The sequence below is a fragment of the Pagrus pagrus genome (genome assembly GCF_965226575.1).
Source record: "Pagrus pagrus genome assembly, chromosome: 13".
Classification (NCBI taxonomy): Eukaryota; Metazoa; Chordata; class Actinopteri; order Spariformes; family Sparidae; genus Pagrus; species Pagrus pagrus.
In genome coordinates this window covers 14751404-14778995 of record NC_140197.1, presented here as the reverse complement: position 1 = coordinate 14778995, position 27592 = coordinate 14751404, and the positions used below count along the sequence as shown (strand labels likewise).

The following is a 27592-nucleotide window of genomic DNA, read 5'->3' as shown; positions in this document are numbered from 1 at the left end:
TAATGTTGTGATGACAGATTTATTACAGTATAGAAATTACTGCTTACACAGGCTACAAAAAAACTCTCCATATAATTCATCATCATTCATTTTGAAATATCATCACTATTCTCAATACTGGACAAATGCATAAACTCTAGTGAAGCGCAGACGTTCTTTAAGAAATACATCATCTCAAAGTTACATATTTTTTTAAGACATTGATAGAAATGTGTAAAAATGTCACAGAGCAATAAAAATATCCCATATCCTTAAATTGCAAACTGAAGAGCCATTCAGCGGACGTGGTGGCAAAGTGAGGACAGTATAAGTTACTCATAATAAACTAGTTCACATTCGATAAAAGATGATGTCATGTAGTCAGACAAAGTTTGGATACATGTGATTAAAATGAACTCTTTCGTATCGGAGAGTTTGAATTTGTGTCGGAAATGTAAAAATATACATGAAATATGAAATATATATATATACATACATTATAAGAGAACCCACTAACACAGTTCTTTCCAGTATAAAGCCAGTATTTCAAAAAAGGGATTCAAAAAAGTTTCACGTTAGAAATAATTCTATGAGGAAAGCAATGCCTTATCTGAAAATATCACAACAAGCTCTGACGTACGGGAGCAGAGAAACTGCCATGTTGACATTTTTTAATGCCGTTATCTTGGAAACACAATTTAAACATTTCATTATGTCAAACAACTAAGCTCATTTTCTCCGGATAACAGTAAATTTTTCTTGTTAAAGGCCGATTTCGCCGGATAACAAGATCATTAATCACTCAACTTAATGAGATCCATAAGCAAACCACTTTTTATAAACTCTTTGTTGTAAGAATGTTTTCTGAAGTGATTTGATGTAAAGGTATTTACAGGGCTGAGTATTGTAAGGTAGAGACAGTGGTCATCTTAAAGCAGGTGTGTTACTATCCAGTAGATAAACATTTTAGGCAATACGAGGAAACCTTTTGTGGTGAAAGGTCGATTGTCTCCTTATCTCTAGATAACAAAGCTCGTTTTCTCAAGATAATGAAAAAAAGAACGTATGATCTTGAGATAATGGCATTAAAAGAAAAAAATTGAAATAAATGACCTGAAAGTCAATAGAACTCAGTCTTGTGTCAGGATCCCTACAAACTAAAAAATAAATGATGAACTGATTGTCAGGCTGGTTTAACGTGGCTGGTCCCTTTGTCTTTCTAACAAAAGACAACTTTTAACATGTCAAACGTTAGTATAAACCTTTAAAAGATAGACGGAGGAGTGCTTCGTTAAAGGTGTTTCCACAGGCATCAGACTCCTGCCAGCAGGGACTGTCAGGGTCCACACACAAACACACACACAAAGTAAAATGGTGGATACATACGCACAAACACATTCTCAAAATGGTCCAGTTCTCCTTCATTGGCATATGAATTGTTCTTGTTAGTAGCACATTATACATGAACAGTATAATATCTGGATTATAATAACATGAAGAGTACTAATAAGAAGAATACTATATTTTACAGAACAGCTTTGATTTGTCGGCGGCCAATAGTTAAAAAGCTATTTTTAGTGTCATGACGATAAGAAATGTCTTTCGGATGTCTCTCTTTAAGATTAACTACAAAATCCGTGTGAGTGTGTGTGTGCGAGGTGATCTGAGAGGCCTATAGGTTGCTGAAGAGTTCATTCTTCTTGGTCCAGTCCATTGGCGGGGCTCTCTTGTTGGAGCGTTTCTGGTGGGCGAGCTCTTTGACCTGCTGCAGGGACAGGTTGAGCGCTGGGAAGGCTTCAGACATCAAACCCTGAACAACAAAAAACAGAAAAGGCGCAGACTGTCAACATATTTCATCAAGAACGTGCTGCACATCACGTTGTTTGGATGAGGGCCTCGTGGTCGACATTATATCATACAGAGGAGCAGTACATTATTTTTTTCAATGCTACGTGTTTTATTTGTGCTTCAGAGTATTTCCTGCGATGTACCTCAGGTGGGGTGTTTGTAGGCGGGGTTGTGAGCGAGGCGTTGGACGAGGCGTTGGATGGAGACGGACTGACCGACAGCTTTGAGTCCCTCTCCGCCTCTTTGGCCCCTCTACCGTTCACCTGGAAACACAAACGCTCATCAGCATCACTTCTTTATAGAAACAGAAAAACCATCAAATACACAAACAACTTCATGAACATTTTGCCATGAAGACTGAGCTGCGAGGGAGTCACATTTCAACAAGTGAGATTGGGGAACTATTATGCTTTATTTCAAGCCTTGGTGCGGTACCGGACCACACCACAGGGGGGCAGCCTTGCATTTGAGTTGGTTATCTGTTGAGCACAGTAGAAATCTGACATTTCAAACATGCCAACTAGTTCAAGAAAAGAAAAACATTGCGAAGCATAAGTAAAAAAAACAATTCCCAAGGACAACGTACGACCAAATAATGGTGAGTTAGGATTTTTCTTTCTTGGCAATTTTACTGTCAAACATGCCTGATGCTAATTTATTGATCTGGGTTTTTACCAAAAGGAGGTATTTAGTACATCTGTGGGCAGGGAGAAGAATTTGTTTTGAGAAACTCTTCCTGTGTCTCTTCTTGGTTGAATTATTCAACATTTCTCTCTGAGTTTTCATGTAGCAGTTTGAATGTGTTGAAAAGGTTACAGGACGAGATTTCAAGTATCAGTATTAAAGTCTCCAGCCCACTGAACATAAGCCAGTTAAACCTACTCATGTTCAAGGACTTTTAACCCACTCCAAACCACTGGCCGTTAAAGACGACTTCTCCCTGACCTCTCGCACCACCCTCCCTCACAGCTCTCCAACCTTTTAACAAGCATCTGTTACGCAACAATACGAGGAACATGTAACTTTACTGCTCCGGTCCCTGAGTAACGGGAAGCCCGGGTCAAGCTTTTCTTTGCATGTTTGGCTAAACGCCCGAGAGGAAGGCAGCCACGGTCGGCACAGTGGTTTCTTTTAGATTGTGTTCTGGTGTCTTCATACAAGTCTGGAGTTATCGCTATCTTACTATCGCTGATTTACATTAAAGTCTAGTGTGTTCACCTGGGAACTAGACACTCTGGTAACCTGAGAGAACCTCAAAAAGCATTCCTGTGATGCCACTAACAACCATGGAGAGGTTAGAAAAGCACACACACCACATACAGTTTGTGTTTTTGTTGGAATATACAGTGCAGTTCAAAGTTTGATTCTTCTCAGTCAGAAGAAGCTGTGTTAAAGGGATATTTAGACATTTTGATGTCTTGCTGAGAGTTATGTAACATGACTGGTACCACTCTCACTTCTGGGCTGTGAATATAAAGCTACAGCCAGCAGCTGTTTAGCTTAGCTTAGCACAGACAAGGTTTCAGTGAGCCTAGCTCAGTCCAAAGGTAACAAAATCTGCCTACCTGCGCCTTTAAAGATCACTAATTAACTTGTTATACGTTATTCGTGTTATCTGCAAAAAATGTGAAGTGTAAAAACAGCTTTTCAGCGTTTCATGGGGTCATTCTGTGCTGGACTATTTCTTGGCTGAGAGCCGTAACTTCCTGGAGTCTCTGCCGGTTGCCTGGCAACTACAGTCCGGCACCTAACTCCCTGTTAAATGATTATTTGTCATTTTTAAGGTGTGTTCAGATAGAAAGTCAAACAAATTTTCATCTTGTGTAATTCGCTGAATTTGACTGCTGCTGACCGTTCATATTTATTCTCCTCAGACAGCCAATGTACCAGCTGTACAAATGTTAGCCGTTACGTTATACTAGCTAGCTAGAAAAGGACACAACGACGGTGTCCCTGGAAGCTTTTCTGAGTGTTTATTTTCAGCTCAGCCTCTAAATAAACTCAGAACTCAGCAGATACTGTTCCTTTCTGTTATTTCCTTCCAATCTTTCTCCTTTTTTTCACCTCGTCTATGTATCCCAGACAAATTTGTGTCTAATTGCATCTTTGTGTCGACTTTGTGCGCCTCTAAGATTTACTACTACTATGTTATGTCTGAACGCACGTTTGTTTACGGATTAACAAACAAGATATATACCCATCACATAATACACTATTAACTTTATCTCTTGGATGATTTCTATTTCGTATACACAATCTGGCCTTGTTCGCTTTCAGATAACTCAAAGCTAATGGAGCTTTAGCTGGGTGTGGTTTTCCACACAGCACCATACAATGAACACCAGAACATTCAGACAATCGCAGGAAAGTCGGCTCAGTACACGTCTCTGTGATTAATAACTCACTTCACCAGCGCCTCAATTCTCTGATGTGGCGAACCACACCTGAGAGAGAAAAGGCTGCGTGTGACTCGTGCGCTGTGCGACCTTGGCCTGCCGGACTGCCTCACGAGGAGCTACAGAGTATTCAAAGCAGAAGGCTGAACTATTGTTATCTTCCTCTCTGCCAGGAAGGAGAGGCTCCATCGGTGAGGAGGGAAGTTGCCGCTGTGGGAGACCGACAGCTCTTCACGCACTTCAAAGTTCAAATCCTACTTTTGGCTTCGCTCTAAAGCTGATTTCCACACCAAATGATGGCTCTACACTCTTTCAAGTGTCATCCTGTGTTTGCCTCAGTGAAATTTATGCTGCTGGTGAATCTTACCTTCTCCTCCATCCCTCCATTCATGACAGGCTCAGGCAGCGGACCTATAAGCATGAGAACAACACAAGAATCGGTCATTACAGTCCAAAAATACAACTCTTTCTGTCTTTCTCTGTCTGTCAAGACCAATGAAGTCCTTAAGTCCTGCACCATCAGAGCAGGAAGCTCCACTCTGCTAGATCAAGAGTCTTTCTGCAGCTCACCTTTCATGCCGCCAACACCTACTCTATTACATGGCACTGGTATGAGCTGATCATCTATTATTCACACATGGTTCATCTTCTATGAGATGGTGCTCTTCCTGGACCTCCAAACCTCCCCTCCTCCTCCTCAAATTAATCCCTCCACATGTCAGATAGCTGTGGTGGAACATGTTGCCTCAGAAATGCATTGACGTTCCCGTGCAGCCATGTTTTAACAGAATTTTCGAGAGGTTGCACCTGCAGACAGACATCATCCCAGAGGTCCGACACGTCCCTTACCTTCCATCCCTCTGATCCTCCACACAGCCCAAAAACGTTTCTAACCTAATGGTTATTATTCGAGGCGATAGCAGCTGCTCCGTCAGAGTTAATCTGAGATTCACGTCTTCCTCGGGTCTTTGTTGTGTGTGTATGTATGTATGTATCAGTGTGTGTGTGTGTGTGTGTCTCTGTGACTCTGAAAGGAGCCTCTCCAAGTCCAAACACAGTTCCAGCTCCAGCCTGAGAGGCCACTTGGAGCGAGCGCCTTGGAAACCAAACAAAGCTGCTGGCCAGCTCAGAGAGAGGCTGTGTGTGAGTGTGTTGAAGTTAAGAGTCAGTGTAGGCAGGTGTCCTCTGAGTGGGCAGCATGTGAAGTGCAGGCAGTTACCTGGGAAACACCTGACTGGAATCTCTCTCCTGCAGGGCTTTATTATTTTACCATCCTGGACTGAAACACTGAATCTTTAAGAGTGCAGGAGATTATGAAACCGCAGTGTGCTTACTAACAGATCTAACTTAAAGAGAGAGATCAATTTCTGAAAATAGTGGGTGATGTGCTGGATGATCTAGAAAAAAAATACATGGACTATTTAATCAAGTACCATGCTCACCGTACTTTTTCCTTGTCAACATTTCCGAATAATAAAATATATTAAAAAATGGGGAAAGAAAACAGACATTTGGCCAGCAAGGACACACAGCACCTGCCAGAGGATCTTTGGCTGTGGACAGATGGATGGCCTTCAAAAACAGACACCGAGTCACAGACTGTACTACAGCTCCACCTGGAGGCTGTGGTAGGTACACCGGGATCTATGTCAACTCAAAGTGCCTTTGAGCAAGGCGCTGAATCCCTACCACCTCCTGGGGTGATCATATCGGACTTTTCTTTTTTAATAATGACTACTTCATCCTTGTTTTGGACGTCACTCGTGTTTTTGTTTTGTTTTCAATCATTTTTTAAATCTTTTTTCTGTCCTTGCCTTCTTTGTCCCCATTTCAATCATAGCTGTATCTGTAGACACTAATGTTCTGCTTTTGCATCAATAAAAAAACAAAAATAAAATAAAAGACTAGACTTTTGTGGGAGAGAGAGAAATCTGCATTGCAGCCTTCCCTCGTTACAAGCAAACAATGTGCCTGAGTCTGACTCCAATCTGTCTGATCTGATCTATTTATGTCTAAAGATTAACTTTCTACTCAGGGCATCAACATGAAGTGGAGGGCAGGAAGTGTCTCAGCGTCTCTGTCTGCATTTCTTGGCAGAGGGAGAAAGAAAAGTTAAAGAGCCATGCAGGATAGACAGAGTCAAAGATAGATAGAAAGATTTAAAGGAGGGGGGAAGGGAAAGAAACTGTGTGACAGACTTTTAATTTGGTGGGATCGAGAGGAAGACAGGAGGAGACGGATCTATTATCTACATCGTCTCAAACAATGATCCTCTCACCGGTGAGGTGCTCCGGGGTGGGGGTCACTCGGCACCTCTTGAAGAAGGTGTCTGTGTCGGTGTCCACCACCAGCAGACGGGCCACGCTCCCTCCGACTTTAATGGCCGCCACTACCTCTGAGTGTGTCTTCCCTTCCACTGACACACCGTTCACCTGAGGAGAGAACACGTTTTATTAAAACCGGAAATCCTTCGAAATAAAAAAAATAAAAAATGTACTATTCTTCCTTTTTTCTGTCTTTGTTCCCGCACAGACGTGAACAAACAGTCAGGATTTCTTTGCCAATATTATCACTCTGTCTGCCAGAGGCTCCCAGGGCAGGAAATCCTGTGTGTCCTCACACAAACGCACATACGCACACACACACACACACACACACACACACACACACACACATTCTTTCAACCTCTAACTTACAAAACAATTGTTGCATCGTGCTGACCAGCCCTGCTGCCATAAGAATTATGATTTTCTTTGGTTTAGTTTGTCCTTTAAATCAACTTGTGTTCCATCATGTTTACATGTTTCGTGGTACGCGACTGTGTGACAGCTGTACTCTCTGGTATACAGTAACTCAACAGGTCAGGTGGCTCCCTCCCACACCAGCTGAGGGTTCTGGGATAAAATCACCATGGGAAAGCATGTTAGAAATGTCTCGAAGGGTGTGTGTGTGCGTGTGTTTAGGTCATAGGGTGGACCTGCATGTCTAAGCCAGTCCCACAGAGGAAGCTGGACAATAGCTGCTTGGCCAGTAACAGCGGTAACAATGGCTGTCCACTCCCCACAAAGCCCGCTCCTCAGTGGGTGGCGTGGCTGTCTGGGGCCCTCTGGGGGACTGGAAACCCCTCGCTAGACTCTCAGAGACCTCAAACTCCATGGTACTTTTAATCCCTCCGTCCTCTTTCTTCTTTTTCACTTTACTCTAGTTCTTTCTATTTCTTAGGGAGGCGCGCATGACTGTCCACATCAATGGACACGCCGCTGCTCTGATTTGTTAAATGCGTTTTAAAAAAACGTACTACACTGAGTGAGTCACAGTCGTGTATTGTTAGATGCTTCTGCTTCTGCTGGCTTGATAATGAGTGGAAGTGTGGCAGGTTGTAAATAAAAAGCGGACATGTGGTGTGTGGTAAAAATACAGTGACAGCGCTGTCTTTCATACATTAGGATATATTGCAATCACATTTTGTGGAGCATAACAAATTTTATCAAACATTTTGTTGCCACACTTTTCTGCAGATTTGTACGACACACAGTTTATTGTGACAATCCTACATTGTAGCCGCAGTTATGTGATGTGGGAATTAGTAAGTAACACATGTTGTAAAATCAGATTTGTTTGTACACACGTGTCTCACAAAGGAAGGGAGGCAGAGCAGACCCCTAACCAGTTAAGAAGCTGATTATTGCAGTGTGAGGCTGCTAACAGTGACAGTTACATCAGAGTCGTCTGGAGGGATTTAAGACCCCACACAGCGGCTGTTAGTTCACTTCACATTCCTCTGAACACACAGTTAACTTTGGGAAAAGGGCTGACAGAGTGCAGCATTCAGAAGACCTGGTAATAATATTTAGTGGATGTGGATCGGTCAGATTTTATTTCTGCAGTAGTAAAGGAAGTATTTTTCCTGTAAACCAACATGTTTCTCACCAAGACGCATTGTGTGTATCTTTGAGGATATCTTTCGAAAACGACCTAAACGATTATCTACAGTAAATTGTCTGCGATTCATTTTCTATACATGGATTCATTTCATTCATTTCAGCTGTACTTTTACATTTCCATATGTTTAGTGTGCAATAATCCTGATTTGTAAAGTAACTAGTAGCTAAAGCTGTAAAATAATTGTAGTGGAGCAACAAGTGAATATTTCGCTTTGAGTTGTAATGGAGTAGAAGTAAGAGGTATCGGCTTTTCTGTTTAAAAATATCCTATTTTCATGTCACCAGTCCCTCAAACTGTTAATTTGTTACTTTTATATTCTATCCTGATACAATATAAAATGTCTTACTTTATATTTTAAGATCCTGCTATAGAGAAAAATCACTTTTTTTTCTCACTGGAAGTAAACAGGCTTCCTTCCTCATACCTAATAGGTGAAGCCTGATTACGCAACACACCATTCTTCTCTATTTCTGTCCAAATAAAAAAATCCCTGTAGGCTGCTTGGAGCGGAAGTACGGCAGACTAATCAAAATACACTATTTGGATGTGTATTTTTGTGTAACTCTAATGACTCTAATCAGTTCCTCCTCATAAAGATGAATTGAAAGTGTACATTTCCTTTAAACTGCCAAGGGCTTACTGTACATTAATGCCTCTTACATAACACCAAACTCTGGCAGCCTGTTCAAGGAGTTTCAACACGGTAAAATCATCTTACTGGAATAATAATAATGTTCCCGAATATCCCTCTTATTATTACTGAGTTACTGCCTGCATGGTCTCACAGTCTTCTATCATTGACCTTATTAAAGTACCTGTACTATCCTGTCCTTGGCCAGCAGGCCGGCCCTCTCTGCTGGAGAGTCCTCATCCACAGCTCTGATGTACTGGCCCGGCCGTGCCCGCTCGCTGTGCAGGTTGAAGCCATATCCATTAGACCCTCGCTGGATCACGCAGAGACGTGGCCGATGTTCGGTGCACACCTCCTGGAAGAGGAAAGAGGAGAAAGAAAACAGATACAGTGTGTTAATACACTGTATGTGACACGTTACAATAGACTAATACATACGCTTTTAAAGGTACCTCCACCATGGGTGTGTGTTCAGGAAGAACAAGAGGCACAAAGATTACGGAGAGCTCCTGTGATTCGTTAATCTTGAATATAAAGCCGAGGTTGAACATACAGGTGGCTGCTGCATGCTGGGGTGTGTGTGTGCAGTTTGTTTTTGACAATCACGAGCTGCTGTCTGACTCCATGTGACTACAATCTGCTCGCCAGGAAGGAAGAGGGTCTTGGAGGCATGTGATTGGAGGTCTGCCGTGGAGAATTTGGGGAGGGGGTGGACGGAGGCAGTCGGCTCGACTCTGGCCTTGCCGGCTGGAGGAAGGGACCGGTTCCGGTGCGGTCCGCGAGCACTGCCCGCTCCAGGCTCCGAGGAGGACAATGGAAGCTGGGCGTTGACCTCTGACCGCTCCACCCCCCACCCCCCTCGCCAAGTCCCATCCAGTCCTGCTCTGGGATGGCAGGAAGAGTTAGAGCTGTATTGTCATCCAGGAAAAAACTCAAACGAAGAACCTCCCTTCCGCAGTATGGATGAGGCAGTTTCTTTATTTAGCAGAGGGGGCTTTAATGGCTCGGTCATCAAAGAGGTCAGAAATACGGGAGCTACAGGAGAGGCAGTACTGGTCAGAATAATCTTTGTCACTGTGACCAAGTGTGACCTGACACTCCTTCCACATCACTCCCTGTGTGCTCCCGCCCTCTGTCAACTGAACACTTGAAGACAATGAACAACCTCTATTAATAAGTAGAGTGAATGACTCACTTTCTAGAAAATGCAGGCGAGAGGCTGATTTATTAAAGCTACTTCACAACACCAGTGGACACAAATTAACTTAGAATAACTGAGGTGGGCTGAGTCAACATTTTTCTCTTATATACAACCTGACACGAGCACTGAGCGATTGTCACTTCACTGGATAATGTAAGACAAACGCCCCACCTCTGACAAGAATTAAATATTTTTCTCTCATGGAGCAAAACAAGACCCTCTGACAAGTTACCTTTGGTCCCACTTCCGGGAATAACAAGCACGACCATGTTAAGAAGAAGATATATTATTTCTAATTACACAGCAAAGAATGAAAGTAAATAATCAGAGATTTTTTAAAAACACACTTTGTAAACTTTGTACATTGGTGGCACCAAATGAGAGAGTGGTGTTTTCCTTTTTCCCCCCTAGAAAATATGTGATGTGGCACCAGTACATTGCACACACCGCTCCTTTGTTTCACAATCCAGATGATCTTTGACCACTTTGGGACAGTTTCAGGACAGCACAGACCGTTTAGATACTGGCAGGAGGATTCATTTGGACAAGTGATGATTCTTAAATTATGGTCACTTACATGCAGTTTACGTATTAAGGCAGAAACATTTCATTTTCTATAAAAAGGATAGCTTTGAAAGTCCTGGCTTGACACTTTGGGAGATACACTTTCCTGATATCTTGCCAAGATTTAAATGAGAAGATCATTATTACCGTCTTTAAGAGACAGCCAGCGGCTGATTAGCTTAGTTTAGCGTGATGGGGGGAAACAGCTAGCCTGGCTCTTTCTACAGGAAATGAAATATGCCTACCATCCCCTATAAAGCTCAAAATAGTAAGGTTAAGAGGTGTTGGTAGGCAGGATTTTTACCTTTGGACAGAGCCAGGCTAGCTGTTTCCCACTAGTTCCAGTCTTTATGGTAAGCGAAGATAATCGGCTGCCGGCTGTAACTTAATATTTACTGCACGGATCTGAGAGGAGTATCAGTCTTTTCATCGGACTCTCAGCATGAAAGCAAATGAGCGTATTTCCTTTAAATTCCTGTCTCTTGTCAAAGATCCTCACCCGTACTGTCTAAATATCTTAAACAAAAACACGATGAGAAGTACTACACATTGTGACACACCTCCGCAGATATAATAGATTAAATGTAATGGCATTACAGTTGCACAACATCTGCTGCATAGCAGCTGTCTGTTCTCATCAGTGATGCAGATTGGCTGTCTTTGTGTCCGTCTCTGTCAAGTGCCTGCTAAACATCTATCCTGCTGATCAGATGCGCTCCTGACGAGAGCCCTACATCATAATGGTTACTGATTACACAAAAATGGGCATCTCTGATTGCGCGTCCTTCATCCTCTCGAGTGCTACACCCACACTTCAAATAAAACCTTCTTTTATGAGTTCTTTAAATGTAAAAAATGCAATTCAAAGTACAGACTGAACAGAAAAGAGCTGCCTCTTCTACCTTTGCTTTGAGTAAATGCTTCGTTTAGCTGCTGTCAGTCTGAAAGGACATTTGAGTGTTCGACACCGACCTTCTCCACCTATGAAAGCCTGGAATTAGATAACAGATAGAAGAACTTGGGGAGCTCTCAACTATCCGTGCTTTGAACACCTAGAAGCAGATGTAACACTGAAGGCCAACAACTCAACTGACTCCCTGATTGGGTGCTCTGGCTGAAGTTAGGCATCCCTGTGCAGGGAGAGAGGGTGAGAGAGGCTCTGGCAGGGACAACAGAGGAGGGTTTGTGTCGAAGAGGAGTGGAGGGCAGAAGAATCTCCACGCGGGACTGAAATCTGTGGAATCTGCTGAACGAGCAGGACAGGATGGGAACCGAGGACATGACTACTTGTCAAATCTGTACAGTATGCTTGTGTTTCTGCTGTACATTGCCTGGGACATCATTGGAAAATTCTGTAAATACAAACTGATATCATATAACTGTCTCATAGGCTCTTGCCTAAACCAGTGTCATACAACGAGGAAAACTAAATATTTGTTTCAGACAGACTTAGTGTTGTCCTGAGGTCTGCATTTATATACTTCCTCTCAGACTCTTTATTTTGTTTAGAGGACTTCCCAGAGCCTAAAGCATCTGCAGGCTCATGATATGTGGAAGGAAAACAAAAGAAAGATTAAGTCATCTTCCTCAGAGTTAGTTTGGCTGTTGCAAGCCTGCAGCAGGGCTGTGGAAATGCTTGACTGCCTCACGTAATGTGATGTTGACAGTCAACCCTGACATATTCGTTACACTGTGTAAAAGTCCTATTTCCACTTAGGGATTTTAATATTTTTAAATAATGAAAAAAAGGTTTCTGTGACTGCCAAGCAAATCATCTAAATCACACTCAGAAAGGGAGAAAGGGTCACTCGTCTTCATTGATCACTCGTTGGCTGTTGTAGGCTCTAGGGCGGGCATAGAAGCTCATATCTGCTCAAATGAGCTGCCATCTCAGGATCTCTGGTGTAGAGAGGTAACCACACGAGACTCTCCTTGAGTAGTCCTTAAGTCTTTTTACAGATAAAAGCATGAAAAGGCATATTAGATATTAGGCAGATCCGTTACTTAAATGGATCTAGTGGGCACTTGGGAATAAGAAAAGACAGTTTTTGTTGGAGTTTGATGCACTTCTGAAACACCCAGACCCTCAAATACTCCAAACCCTCCTCATTATCAATATCTCTCTGTATCACTTAAAGATCAAAGTTACATAGTTTTCTATTGTGTGAAATGTTCCTCTTAGGCCAGAAAAATAGTGTTTCGAGATGAACACACTGTCTCTGTGACACAAACTTTCCTCTGAGGAGGGAAGTGTTGAACAGGAACTGTTGACACATCTTCCCTCAATATGCTTCCCCCCTGCACTGCCTCAACTTCCTGACATGAAAGAGAAATCAATATACAAAAACACACCAAATATATGCACAAAAACACACATGCCTGACATCATGGGAAAGGAGGTTTTCATTAGATTGCATGTAGAGGGTGAAGTGTCTCTACAAAGCCGGGATTAAATAAGAGTGTTTGACGTCTAATAAGAGAAGCCAGGCATCAACAAGCCTCTTTGAAACCCTGGTTAGCATGACCACGAGGCAAATCTGACATGGATTAGAAACTCAACTCGTCATGATCCCCGAGCATAAACATAAGCTATGACACAGCACTAATATTTATCCCGTCTTAACCTGAAACATCCTGTAAAAAAAGCTGGACGTGAGAGAGGGGAGAAGGGAGGAATGGTGATAGAAACACAAACTGTTGCACAAACACATCACAGGTTCCAGTATCTTATATTAACTCGTCGGAGAGAGTTCAACATTTTGTGAAAACCGCTTGTATTGTAAACTATCGTATATATGTTTTACTGGGGTTAATGTGCTGTAATCTTTCCTGGTCTGAACCAGTGACTTCCTGGTACAACTGCTGGTTGCCTGGCAACTGGTCACTGGTTCCAATTTTTCCTTTTTTTTCTTTTCCAGATAAATAAAAAAGATGTAACATGTTAATTATTGAGCTTTAGAGGTGCTGGTAGGCAGGTTTTGTTAGCTTAGAGCAAAGCCTGCTGTTTCCTCCTGTTTCCAGTCTTGAGCTAAGCTAAACAGCCTCGTGTTTGCTGAAGACACGAGAGTGAACTTCTGATCCAACTCTTGGCAAAAATAACACATTTTTATTTTTCCATTAATTTCAATTTTTATTTCGTTTTATGTAATTAGTTTATTTTCAGTTAGTTTGGGTTTGTTTTAACAATTAGTATTGGTTTTCATTACCTCTCAATTATAATGTGGGTTTTTTTGTCGGGTGCAAGATTAAGAAGCTCACAATAGGTATTACAATACAACCACAACACTCTGTGATGGCAACTGACTCACAGTCATGCAGACATCAGTCTCTATAAACATACAACGCCTCCTGTCAACAGATTTGACCACAAAAAGAAAAAAAGTGAAGATATTTTATTATTTATTGGATGTTTACATTTCTTATATCAGCACGTGTGTGTACGTGCTGCTGTGCGAGTGTTCAAAAGGCCTCACTGTTTTATCTCATAATGTCGTGAGTAAATGCTGGACGCACTCTGAAATGTTAAATAGCTATTTATGGTTTGTTTGTCTCTTCGGCGACACAGATTGTGATGTATTGTACTGTCTTGCAGTACGTGTAGACTGTGTTTCATGATACCATTGTTTTCTTGGATGATGTATCACGAGTTGTACTGCGATGCCCGGCTGATATAAAGTCCAGTAACTCTTTGAACTGAACATGAGCAGTTAATAACCCTAAAACAGTAACACTGACTTGGGTGGATACAAACTTGAGTAATACTAGGCAGTCCACATAAAGAGAAACCACTTTCCGTCATTTAGAAAGTTGAATTGCAACATATTTGTTCGCACTTAGACTCACGTCTATTGAACCAGCTCCACTCTAACGTCTGCGGCTGTAAAGTCCCTTTCAGGGCCGCTAATGTCTGAGTGTGGTTTGTGTCCCCACTGCACAGTCTTCAGATGGCTTTGGCAACAAAAAAATAAGTGATTGCTTTGAATACCAATCGCTCCAAAACAATACCAGGCCCCGTGTTAATATTCTCAAAACACACTTCTGAGTCACTCGGCTGCCTCACAAATCTCACTACATCTGCTGCTTCAGCGCACAGTTTGTTTCTCTATGTGTTTTCACGAGTTTACAGGTTCTACATCCTGAGGTTGATGTAACCCTGTTTTAGACTTGTTTCTGGTTTTCTTCAGGAAGCTGCGATAGCCAAGAGATAAGATATTGAGGTAAAGTTCAACTTACAGGCCTCTGTTGTAACTGCAACGCCTCTCTCTGTCTGTAGTCTCTAGAGTCTAAAGTGAAGCGATGAATTCCCCAACCCCATAAAAAGCCATTTTTGGAAAATCTTTGCTGCCTGGAATGTAACAGTGAATATTTAAAACACAAATTGCAGCTTTACAAAAAGTAAACCAAAGGTCACAGATGTTGTAGGCAATTTCATGGTCAGTCAAAAAACAATCTTAAAACTTAAGGGGTCAAATGAACCTTTACATGAACAATGCTAGCAGCTCTGTGAGGCTGAACTTTGGCACAGCGTAGTCTTGCATAGCCAGACCTGTCGCCAGAATGTTGAGCAGATATTGTTTTTCCCCATTGTGCACCATCTTAGTTAAGTGTGTAGCATGCTAACATTTGCTAATTAGCAGTAAACACAAAGTTCATCTGATGCTAATATAATTGCTTTTGTATTATTTAGTCGTAAACTAAACGTTTGGACAAATGAAATGGTGCATAATAAATAGAGGATAACCAAAGCTATTATAATTCATCCTGAGGGGAACATGGATGTGTTCACATCTCACAGCAATCCATTCAACGGTTGAGATATTTCACTCAAAAACACAAATGTGAACCTCATACCGGTCAAGTCAGAGGGTCACCAAAGTCTGTAAGATTCATCATCTGTGGACCATGAACGTCCGTACCAAATTTCATGTTAATCCATCTGAGAGTAGCTGAGATATTTCAGTGTAGACTGATTGACAGACCAGCTTTGCCATACTGAGAACCATGCCATGTTAAAAATGATTAAATGTCATTATTTATGTGCACGTTCCCTGGCTTAAAGGCCACAGGAGCACAGAGTCCTTTGTTTTTACCTTGAGGTACCCACAGGTGAGTGTTTGACAAGCCAAACTGATTGATTATCATCATCCAAATAATCTCATAGAGCATTAAAAAGCAGCCAACTACATTCATTGTAACCATCCATCATGTTTATCACCCGCTGCCACCCCGTGACTCAGCCACCGCAGGTTTGCATCTCCCAGCCTCTCCTGCTGATTCGCTTCGACACTGTAGCTGTGAGCGGTCTCTGGCGTGGATGGAGCAGTCTGTGTGTGTGTGAGAGAGATGCCAGCGGCTGCCAGTTGCTTCATATTTTCCCCATGCTTGGCCAGCGGTCTGATGTGTAACTGCAGGCCTTCATAAAGCAGCACACATTCAGTGTAGGACGTCTATTGCTGCAGGCCTGTGTCATTCTTGCACAGCTCTGGCTCTCTGACTCAACTACCCTTTTCTAGATTCACATAAAAAGGTCACATGCTGAAATTTCCTATAATTAACACCTGACTTGACGTATTTGCACTGTTCTCCCTCTAACCAAACGGCCGCTGACGACATCCAGTAAACTCAAATGAAAACTGTCAGACTCAGCTGATGTGTTCATGCAGATATGTCCTCCAAATCAGCCTCTCTTTCATCTCTCTTTCTCCTTCTTCGTCCCCCCCGTCGGTCTAATAAGAGAGGGGCAGCTCTCCCCTGAGTTCAGCCTCTTTGATCACCATAAAGAATAACCACTAAAGTGACACACTGCCAGGCACCATGGTTACTCAGTGACATGACAGATCGCTGACCTCCCGCTCCTTGTGATTGTCGTGTAGTTTTTGACGGCCTCGGGGGCAGACTTAATAAATGTTTGATGTGAACCTGGTTCCTTTTTAACCAGCACAGCACAAGTTTTGTGCTCTTGAGTGTTCGGAGCGCACCACTCCGTCAGGCAGGAGGGGGGTGTTGGATTTCAAGCTGGACCATTGAACCAGCTGCGAGGCAGGCAAAGGGGGGGAACAAAGCACCCTACTGTCCCCCCCTCGTCCATTTGAGGATGGGACAAACTGGCTCTACAAAAGACACCAAAGAAAGGTTCCACTGAGGGTTTCCGTTACAATAGACTCTTTAGGGGGAAGGCCTGAAAATGGAAAAGTAACGTCAGTCATCACAGCAGGGGTGCATGCACTGATAAGACCAAATGGGGTGGTCTTGATTACCAGAAAGGCCTCGCCATCGCTTTAAGTTCTTTGAAAATGGAGCTGGCAGGTTCGGCTTTTTACTAAAGGGTCTTCTGCATCTTGAGTTTGTCCACTCTTAAGTCTACCATTTAAAAATCACCACTGCATTCAGTCCACCACAAACCACAGAGTCAACATGTTTTATCTCCTCAACCAGTCTTCCTGTCCCTGACCCTCCGCCCTTGCAGACCTGAAACCAGCATCGGCTAAACAACCTCAAGTTTCTCTTCCACTTCTCCCACGCAAACACAAAGGGCATCTGATGTGAGAAAATCAATAAGAAAGAGAAAGAGAAAAAACTGCAATGCCTCGGCCTCAGAATTCAAGCAGAAGTGACAACACGATGGAGTCGCACTCACACTGCATACACACCAGTAGTTCATTACTTAGACCTCTCGGCTGCCTGTTGTATCCAGCTGGAAGCGGAGCGTGTAGGTGGCGGGCAGTGATGAAGCCACAGGCGTTAGCACGGTGAAGAGATTGACAGTTACTGCTCCAGAAAAAGTCATGCTCTTTATTCAAAATGTGCAGTGTGGCTTTATTGAGGCTATTGTTAATGGAAAAATGTATATTTTATCTCTATCCTAGAGCATGTAAAAAGTAAAATGATGAGTTTCTGAAGAAAATAATACCATACTGTGACTGCAGGCCATTTACTGAATGTTTGTTATTTGTGTTCAGAGTCTGCAGCCAAATGCTAATACCAACATGTTAACATGTCGATGCCCCGCACGTATGTTTGCATGTATGTTTACCGTGTTCACCATCTTATTTTGATGTGTTAGCATGCTGACATGTGCTAATTGCTAATTAGCACTTAGCACAACAGCTGAGGCTGATGGAAATATCATGCTGACATTGAATAAAAGCCAAAATAACAAGAGAAAATATTGCAGACATGAATAAACACAAGAACTAAGGGTCTAAAACAGTGCGCACAACGACAATGCTAACATGCTAATCCAAAGCAGGTATAATGTTTTCTAATGTGCACCATCTTAGTTTATTATTGTGTAGCATGCTAACATACCCAGACGTGTGAGACCGATATTATAATCTATAGAGCCTCGGACTGAGCATAGCCAAAATACCACTACCAAATAACAGACAGCAAACTGCATTATTAACTGTTTAAACAGTATTTTGAAGTATTTTGGGATTGACATTTGCACACTGGTACCATTCAGTGTACATAAATAACACCAACAGTGTACATTAATTTGTTCTGTCTTGGTTGTACTCGATGTATGGCATCTCTGTCTCATACGGTAGGAAGGGAGGTGGGAGGCGTGGGGGGGGGTGAGTCTATTTCAGGGCGAGCAGCAAGTCATTTCCCCTCCCTCCCACCCTCGGCAGGGCGCGGCCCTCCGGCTCATTGTCCAGCCGGGGGTGGTGAACCTTCGGCAGAATGGAGAGGGAACTGGAATGTGGCATTGTAGAGTCTCCGTCCAGTATCCCATGGGACCCAATCACCAGCAACCCCAACATCCACCCACTCACATACGCTCGCGTACGCAGGGTTCAGGTTCCACCCCTGACCTGGGCCACAGTGGTCTTGGCCGTGGGGACGGGACAGTGGTGCTGTTGTTTGGACTGACGTCACTGAGGAGTGTCAGCGAGCGAGAGTAATAAAAATTGAAAGGACATAATCAATAGAGCGATATTATGTTCTGTGGTGATGTAGAACTGGATCCTTCTTTGCTCAAGATGTAACATTTGTGCCTTTTTGCCAGTTTTTGACCATGTGACATTTAAACAATAGTGCAGGTCTGAACTGTGGTTAGCAGTTAAAAAAGCTAATACTGGGTTGTCCTGTTGGCCTCTAAGATGCTGACCATGAAATCATAATGTCTTGGTTACAGACCGTCTCTCTCCCCTTATTTCCTGTCATCGCTCCACTGTCTGCTACTAAAAAAGGCCCAGAGAACACTTACATCTGTACACGCTGTTCCTCAGATGATACCAAGTGTGTCTCTAAAGTCCTTTTACGTTTTCCTCGGATAAACACATATTGGAATGAATAGTGCGTGACTGTCTTGCAAAACACCGGTGATATACTGGTGGTTATCTTGGGATTGTTGATAATATCGTATCATGAGTTACTCCAAGATTCCCGCCCATAACACACACAAAAACAGCTACTCCAATGAAAGCCACTGTGAAGACTGCCTGCCTGGTGGTGGTTACTAAAAACACAAACCGTACACAGAGATAACTTAATAGAGAGAATCTAACCATTGCATGTGGCTTGTAAGACATGAATGTAACCTGAGCAGCATTAGATATGAGAATGTGGTTGTGTTTCCTTTGGTACGGATTAATTGTTATCTTAATGGCTCTTTTACAGTTCTGCGATTCTCACTTATTGAGTGTATTAGCTGCTATTAGGACTATTAGGACTGAAAACAAAAGGGATTTTTCAGTTGGACGAGAGCTTTTTTATAAGTGCAGCCCTACTTGTAAATCCAATACTGCCATTGGATTATTATTCCTGGTTACTGATACAACCAGTGTGCCACTGCACTCGTTCATTAGTTCTTACAAATGCACAAATAAATGTTGGAGCAGGAACACGATGAACCATCTCTGCCACGTCTTATCGTGAAGGCAGTTTCCTCTCGAACACACGGCCCAACAACCAACAAAGAGCAGGAGAGGGAAGGGTTGACTCCCAAACTTTTCTCACACACACATACAAACACAAGCACACACAGTAATGTAAAAACACTCGCACGAAACAAATATAAATGCTCAAAATGTGCCGTGTGAGCGAACGTCAAGCGAGCGTGTGTGGCCGATCAGATGAATCACCGAGTATATCTGATCCTGTCAGACAAACACCGTTGCAAGCACTCCATTATCCAAACAGAGCCTGAACAATGTTACAATAGCTTCAATGACAATGAAACCAACAAACATCGCTGGAAATGCTGTTTACTTTGAGCAACGATTCACCTTGAATGACTGGCCATTCATCCAGCGTCTGTATCACTGCATTATATCTTCTGTTCAGCTGGTATTTGCTCAGACACAGTGACGGTGAGACAGTTTCTCTAACCTTTCAGTTATTACTGTCCTGCTACAAGCTGCTTGGACTCCAGGGGGGTGAGAAGAGGATCAAGACGACGGGGTGGGGGGAAATCTTCCACCGACAACAATGACAGGAAATGAGCACAAACGTCCTGGGGTCTGTGCACAGGCCAAGACTCCCATAGACAGCAGCAGGCAGCCAGAAACACACCCCTGACCATCCTGCTTCGAATACTTACTGAGGGTGTGGCCATTTCTGCCTCTAATGCACGACAAATAATCATAGAAAGCTGACGTTCATTCTATTAACAGAAAATCGTATGCACGGGCTATTCCTGAAGGCATTACGTCAGGTGAACGTGGACCGATAACTCAAGTTATTCTCTCCTGAATGAGACGTGACGGTACACAGATAGGAATGTTACATGGACGTGATGAAACCCTTGGCTGAATTATTCCTTAAAAAGGGTCACTTAAATATTTCATTGTCGTTTGAAATGTGAAAACACATGAGCTTTTGCTTCAGGAGACGGGCGAATTACAAAGACCTTTGTCAAGCTGTGCACTGAAGGCCGTACAGCGGAGTGTATACAAATATAGACCGAATCCTCCCACGCAGCAGCTTGAGGATGATGATTTGTTTAGGGAAAACACGTCGTCCCGTGCAGTTAAGGAACCGCGCTTTCTATGTAAAAAGCAAGGCATGTGTGGGGAAGGCAGCGGTTGAAGGCTTCAAGCTCTCTAATGAGCAGGTTTTATGCGAATGCGCAGATTAGAGGCTCAGATTAGAGAGGAGCGACGACCAGCAGGCACATCGACACTAAGTCGCCACAAGAGATACTGGAGATCTAGATACAGGAGAATCACACACACCTCCAGAGAGTCACGCACACACTCTCACAAACACTTGCCAGAGTACCAGATATCATCTATCCTCGGTCAATTTCATCTGACACAAGCACTCTTCTTCTCCTGTAATTAGTGTTTATGTAAGCAGCCGGCGCCCATTCAGGGAGACTCCCAAAAAAAACTTCTCACCCTCACACACACTCTCTCTCTCTCTCTCTCTCTCTCTCTCACTCTCAGTCTGAATGAATCACTGAAGAAGCAGCCGGAGCAGTATGATGACACAATCACATTTTTAAAAATGTTTATTAAATAATGACCTGCAAAGCTAGTGAAATCATCTGCTTTTCATCAGCACTTAAATAACCGATGTATTGTGATCTCTCAAGGACGTTTTCTGAACGTCAGCTGTTTTCTGCTTGGATTTGCAGCTTTTCTCTGTTTTCTATCATCGTCAATGGATTTGTGTCTCCGACTGCTGGTAACACAAAATAAATATGAAGCTGTCTCTTTGGACTTGTGACGGGCTGTATTCTGTAAAATATAAGACCCAACAATGAAGCAATTAATCATATGAATTATTGACAGGTTACCATTGTTATCCTCACCAAGGAGGATGTGTTTTCATCCGTGTGTTAAGGCATCATTATAGTTTCAAGTTTGTTTGTGCATTTAAAAGATCCCAACATGTTTCCAATGTGATGAAGGACAAGATCCAGTCTTCATTTGATGAAAAAAATACGTCCAATATTTAGCTGAAGCCAATGTGAGGCTTCAGTGAATCAAATGGTGTTTTAAGGCAGACTCACTCTCCAAGAACTGACTGAATGAAATGACAGACAGACAGATAGACAGACAGCACGTATCGACAAGTTGTTTTCTGGATGAGTTGATGGATCCAGATTTGTAACATGAGCTGTTAGAGAAAGACAGATCATCCACTACCACTTCACTGCACTCAGCAAAGGTTTAGTAAAAGTTTTACTGCCTGGTAAACAAAACAACGACCTTTGGAACCGATTATGTGTTTTTGTGCGTGCGTGTGTGTGTGTTTTGTTCCACGATGACGACAGCCGCTCCTATTTTCTTCCCGGGCCACGCTCCATGTTTTGACCTCCATCAATGCTTGTTCCAGTTTTTTTCACACCTCCCCTGCACTGTCTCACTTTCGCCTACCTCCATTCTCGCACATGCACAGCACACACACACACACACACACACACACACACACGACATCAGTGTAACCATGGCAACCGTGAGCGAGACTCCTCAGTTTCCGGAGAAGGCGTCGCTCCCTTTCGAACCCTCTTTTGTGTCCCTTCAAAGACGGGGCCAGACTTCAGGAGTGCGGACGTCAGTGTGACTGTTGAACTGACGCTGTCTTCCAAGATTGTACAAGGGTGTGTGTGTGTGTGAGTGTGTGTGTGTGTGTCATTGGCCGGGCACAGGAATGCCGGACAGGATGCAGGGAGAGAATTCCTAAAAGAGTCGATGTGAACAACACACCCTGAGGTGCCTCTGACTGTAACGTAGAGACACGGAGGACTCTAAACTGCATCCCTCGAGTCCAATTTACACCCTCTCACACTTCACGGTGTCGTCTGTCCCCAAGAAACTTAGACTTGTACAAGACTTGTACACACTGTGCTCTTGTATGAAACAGAAATGCATGATTCGTGCTGGATGTTTGCTCCATTCGTCAAGCTCTGGGAGGCAGATGAAATTAAAAATCCAAGTGGTGAAAATAAGTTTGTTAGGAGTGCTATTGTTTGTTTCTACAACGCCACTTCCTTCTGGGTTGCGTGCCAGTGTGAACGGTACCGCCACAGCTCCATTAAGCCATCTGCGGAGAGTATCGAGAGTAAACACGGGAACAATCGCTGTATATTCCTCGGACAAACAACATTAACCTCAAGTGCGGTGCACAAGCGTGGGCCATTGAAACACCTGAAACACTGACTGCATTCTCTGGATATGTGAACGCCGTCATTACACTGTTACTCTGAGGAAACAATGTGAGGAAGCAGTGAGTGAGAGTTTCTCAACTGATATCGTCCTTCACGTAATTTCCTCCTCCCTTGTCTTAATTGTAATCGCGCTTTTGCAACACATGTCGAATGTCATCACAACAAAGCCCATTAAATAGAAAACCGAGTTGCTCAGGAGAGCTTCGGTATCGACAATGTGACATTTTAGTTGTGCTCTCCCTTTTTTGGCATTTCGTAGACTTAAAGCAAGGAAATGTAACTTCCTGGAGAAACACATTGTTGAGTCTCATCCCTAGATAGTCAAATGCCGATGCTTTGTGTTGGCATCTGACCCAAGCTACCAACTGAAAGATCTGAGATCCAACAATCAACTATTGAGCGAATCTTTGATGGAAATATGAATCGGTTTTAAAGGAACTTCGGTCGGTTAGCTTAGCTTAGCATAAAGACTGGAAACAGCTAGCTCTCGTAGGTCCCTGCATAACAAAATCTGCCGACCATCACCTCTAAAGTTCAGTAATTAACATGTCATACTGTGTCTGCTTTGAGTGTAAAAGGGATACATTGTGTTTAACAGGGGATTATATTGCAGACTGTTTTTATTTCATACTTTAGACTAAGCTAAAATAATCTGCTGCAAACAGTAGCTTCATATTTACTGAAGATAATCAATTTGAGCTTGCGGGGGACAGTTTCATTATTAAACAATATTGTCTCTATCAGACCACACAGATGCCGGCTTGGCTACCATCTGCCTGTCACATGGGCAGAAAATTAGATGCACTTGCGGACGTGTTTCTGTGCTATTAAACAGAGTGACACAGAGAAAGACTTGACCACAACAGGGTCTTGTTCATGACTGCTGTTGTCTCAGCACACTGTGGCCCTTCTTCCCACCTCTGTCCCACCTCCAGTAATGTGCCAAGAGAACGAGAGCTGGACAGAAACAGCCTCGGGGGTAAACATCCAGGATGCAGTGAGGGGCACAGATGTTCCAGACTGAAGGGACCCTCGTCTCCTCAAGTGTGTTTTAATGAACCCTGAGTTCACAGCCACACACATACAGACACACACACACACACACACACACACAAGCACAAGCACAGACAGACAGACAGCGTGGCAAGAGAAAAAAAAAGGGCAGACACAGCAACAAGTGGCCACTGCGGAGAGAGAATGTGCCCATAATGTTTTACAGACAACGATCAAAGGTTGAAAACAAATTCACTCATTTTGTGGCGATTAACAAAAATATAAAGAGACCAGCTATTTCCTGTTGTTTGTTGTGGATGGCTTTAGCAATGTGAGATATTTGTCATGGTTGATTTTAACTACACAAAGGCACAACACCATGTCGGTTCAAAGTGTTTTCCTGCTTTGGTGCGGAGCTGCAGCCTGTCATTGCTGCTTGACAAAGTCACATCGCTGTAATAACAGAAGGCTGAGCTGCTCTTTAAAGGGACTGAGACGCATAACAATCAGTTCAGACAGAGAGGGTGGTCATGGTTTAAAGGAGAAGTTCACCAACACAATTAAAAGTCAGTCATTATCAACTCAGCCAGCCTGCTGATGGGAAGTCGGGTGAGATTTCATAGCCCACAAAACCTTTTTTTCTGGAGCTTCACAACTAAACAGTGTTGCAGCATTCTCAGAAACAACTGAACGGATGGGGACTTGTTTTAAAACATAAAAATACAACCTCGATACAGCTTGTCCAGCACAATTCATGTCTCCAGAAGCCCTGAGATCCCAACCTGATTTTAAAAGATGTTATATACAACCTTGGTGCATGGTCGACCTATATCAGACAGGGTGTGCTTTCAGCTTAGCAGCTACCATGAAGATTTTGGCATTAAAAGAGTGTAAACAACATATTTTCAAATCAATTTCAGATCTTTTGGCTTCTTCAGACTTGGATTGCGCTGGACGAGCTGTATGGAGCCATTTTATGTTTGTTTACGGTTGTTTTTTTTAACATTTTAAAACAAGTCCCCATCTACCTCAGTTGTTTCAGAGGACGCTGTTCTGCTGGGAAGCTCCAGAAATGTTTTGTGGACTACGAAACTTCACCTGACTTTCCAATCGGCATGAGGCCGAGCAGATGATGACTGAATTTTCTTTTTTTTGGTTGAACTTCTCCTTTAAATCCCTGTTGGCTTGAACCAGGGTGTTTGTCCTCTCACCCACAGTGAGTGTGCAGCCAGCTGACCCTGCGCGCCCACAGCCCGGCAGCGTGTGGGTGCACGGAGCACCTCTTCTCTCCTCAGTGGGTTTAAAGTAAAGCTGGAGGACACAGAGGGGACGAAACTTTTTTCTACCTCACTCACCTTCTCAGAGTTGATGCTCAGCTTCTTCTCGACGTGCCCGTGGATCTCCCCGTTACTCTCCGGCACCGGCGTGGACTCCCTCGGTGTCTCCTGCTTCTCCTCCTCCTCCTCCTCCTCTACCTCGTCTTCCTCCACCTCGTCCTTTTTGACATCCAGCTTTTCCTTCCCGTCTACCTCCACGTCCTCCTCCTCCTCCGCCACCACCACCTCGTCCTCCTCCTGCTGCTGCTGCTCCTCCACCGCCTCCTCTTCCTCGTCGAAAGGTAGCGGGACGCCGTCGGTGACGTACTCCTGCAGACACTTCATGTTGTGTTTCTTAAGCAGCTGCTCCGTGTCCGGGTCCACCACCACGAGCTCCAGCCGGCCCAGAGTGGCTCGTATCCGGGACACGACCTGCTGGTGGCTCTCGTTCTCCACCTCCTCCCCGTTCACGAACACCAGCCGGTCTCCGGCGCGGAGCCCCGAGGTCTCAGCCGGGCTGTCGGGCTCCACCAGCCGGATGAACTGGCCCGTCTTACCTTTCTCCCCGTGGAGGTGGAAGCCGTAGCCGTTGTCCCCCTTCTCCAGCGTGCACATCCGCGGGCGCAGACACTGGCTTTTGCTCGGCATGGTGTCGCCTTCACACTGCTGCTGCTGCTGCTGCGGCTCAACCTGTTGCTGGTTTCAAAGTGGAAATGGCCAGAAGACCTGCTCAGGATGCTGCCGAGGAGGGGTGTGTGTAAACGAGTGGTACCCCTTTAGAGGAAAAACACCCAGCCCCCGCCCTCTTGGGGAGATTAGTCCGTGGGAAACGGTGCTGATGTTTGTTTCCCACTTTCTCACACGAGTCGAGGTCTGATGCGATCCTCTCACCTGCTGTAAATCCTCCTGGTCTCAGACTCTCCTCCCGTGGTTCGGGTCCTGACCCTGTGGACTGAGGCTCGGGGCTGAGTAGAGTCACGCAGCGGCGGCAGGCTGCTCCCTTCAGCGCGCGACAAAAAAAAGTAGGAGAGCCACTCAGGAAGAGGGAGGTGCGTTCACGGAACAGCCCAGCTGGCCGCCTCATGCAAAGTGGAGAGGAACGGATGAGTAAACACAAACCGAGGCTGTCCAGGAAAAACAAGATAGTGTCGACGTTTTTTTATGATTTTATAAAACTATTTTTTTTGTGAATAATTTCAGTTTGTTTTTCGACACTCGCAGCTTGTGTCTCACTTGTTTTGACTTTCAGATGATTTTCATGTTGCGCTCTCTGATCAGCACTAGATAAATCTTATTATGGGCATATTTTCTTTCCTCTGTAAAGGTGCACTAGCTTTGTCTCGAAGCTAGTTAGGTGGTGTTGCCAATATAACCAAGTAAGACAGTATAAAATTGTGTTATCCTTTGGGGACAGTCTGTCTATTCAGTCTTTAAAATCAATCAGTGAAGATTTATTTTCTCTTCTAAATCTAAATTCTCCTTTAAGTATCCACCCATTCATTTATAAGTAATACATTACTTCAGTAATGTGATGTATAAATGAGGGGGGTTGAGGAGTTTTTTTTAGAAATAACATCCAAGATATTTTATCCTCACGATGATAGTTTCAATAACCTGATAAAACCTAGTGATGACTCGGTGATATACCAGCTTTCAGATTATATTGAATTCTAATGACCCATATGCACACATGTGGTTGAAACCTGACAAGAGATTGATGTAACAATGATGATCAGCATCATTTTTAACATCCTGGAGCCAGTTAACACAGTGCCCCTCTGGTCATTCAGAGATATGAGTGACACGACAGTAAAAAGAGTGGCTGACAGGAAGCTGCTGGAGGAAAACCTTGGGATGTTTGACTTTCCGGCTGAGAGAAGGGGACAGACACATGACGGCTCGACACAACCTTGATATTTAAAGCGACCTGTGTGCTCAGGAGAATTCAGCTGTTAGTTAACAGGAAGTCATGCAAATATATATATATATATATATATAATCTTTTCAAAGTAAAGGATAGAGAATGCACAGGCTCCTTAATGTGCCTGCAGTGTGACTCAGATGCGAGTGGGAGAAGAGGTGTCTAAAGGTGTACAGTGAATCACTGATGTGCTCACATGAACACAGCCTCAGTGCAACCACAGTATTAACATCATGAAACAGATCTTGAGCATCCTTTCAGAAACAGTGTTCCTCTATAGTGGAATTCAAATAAACCTCAACCTGTCTAATTGATTAAACACAAAACTTTCTCCTGGTGACACAGAGAATAAACAAGGTAGCTGCTGCCACACAGTGGCTCATTAACCTCAGCACATCCTGTCACTCCTCCGTCACTCCCACCAAAACCCCAACACACACACACACACACACACAAGACACACAGACGAGACTGACTTCAATAAAACGACACCACATACATTACAAAATATATTTTTTTATATATAATATGATAACAAAGCACTTTTTCATGGCACTTTGTGATCACCGTGACGCCTCAGAGGAGGGACAAATGTGACACTGAGCAAGTTTCGACAAGCAAACATTCATAATGAACATTGTACAAAGAAACGAGTTACACGATGCGGTGCGTGAACA

General features: G+C 43.5%; 1 protein-coding gene across 1 annotated transcript; it reads right to left on the bottom strand.

Annotated features, from left to right (window-relative positions):
• On the bottom strand, positions 1–26070 carry nherf1b (NHERF family PDZ scaffold protein 1b). Its single transcript, XM_084371630.1, has 6 exons — positions 25034–26070; positions 8984–9154; positions 6502–6655; positions 4591–4634; positions 1971–2090; positions 1–1789 (listed from the first exon to the last, which is right to left on the bottom strand). Exons 1-6 carry the CDS (start codon positions 25640–25642, stop codon positions 1652–1654), a joined length of 1236 nt encoding a protein of 411 aa, XP_084227756.1. The 5' UTR covers positions 25643–26070; the 3' UTR covers positions 1–1651.
• Positions 26071–27592: the final 1522 nt, after the last annotated feature.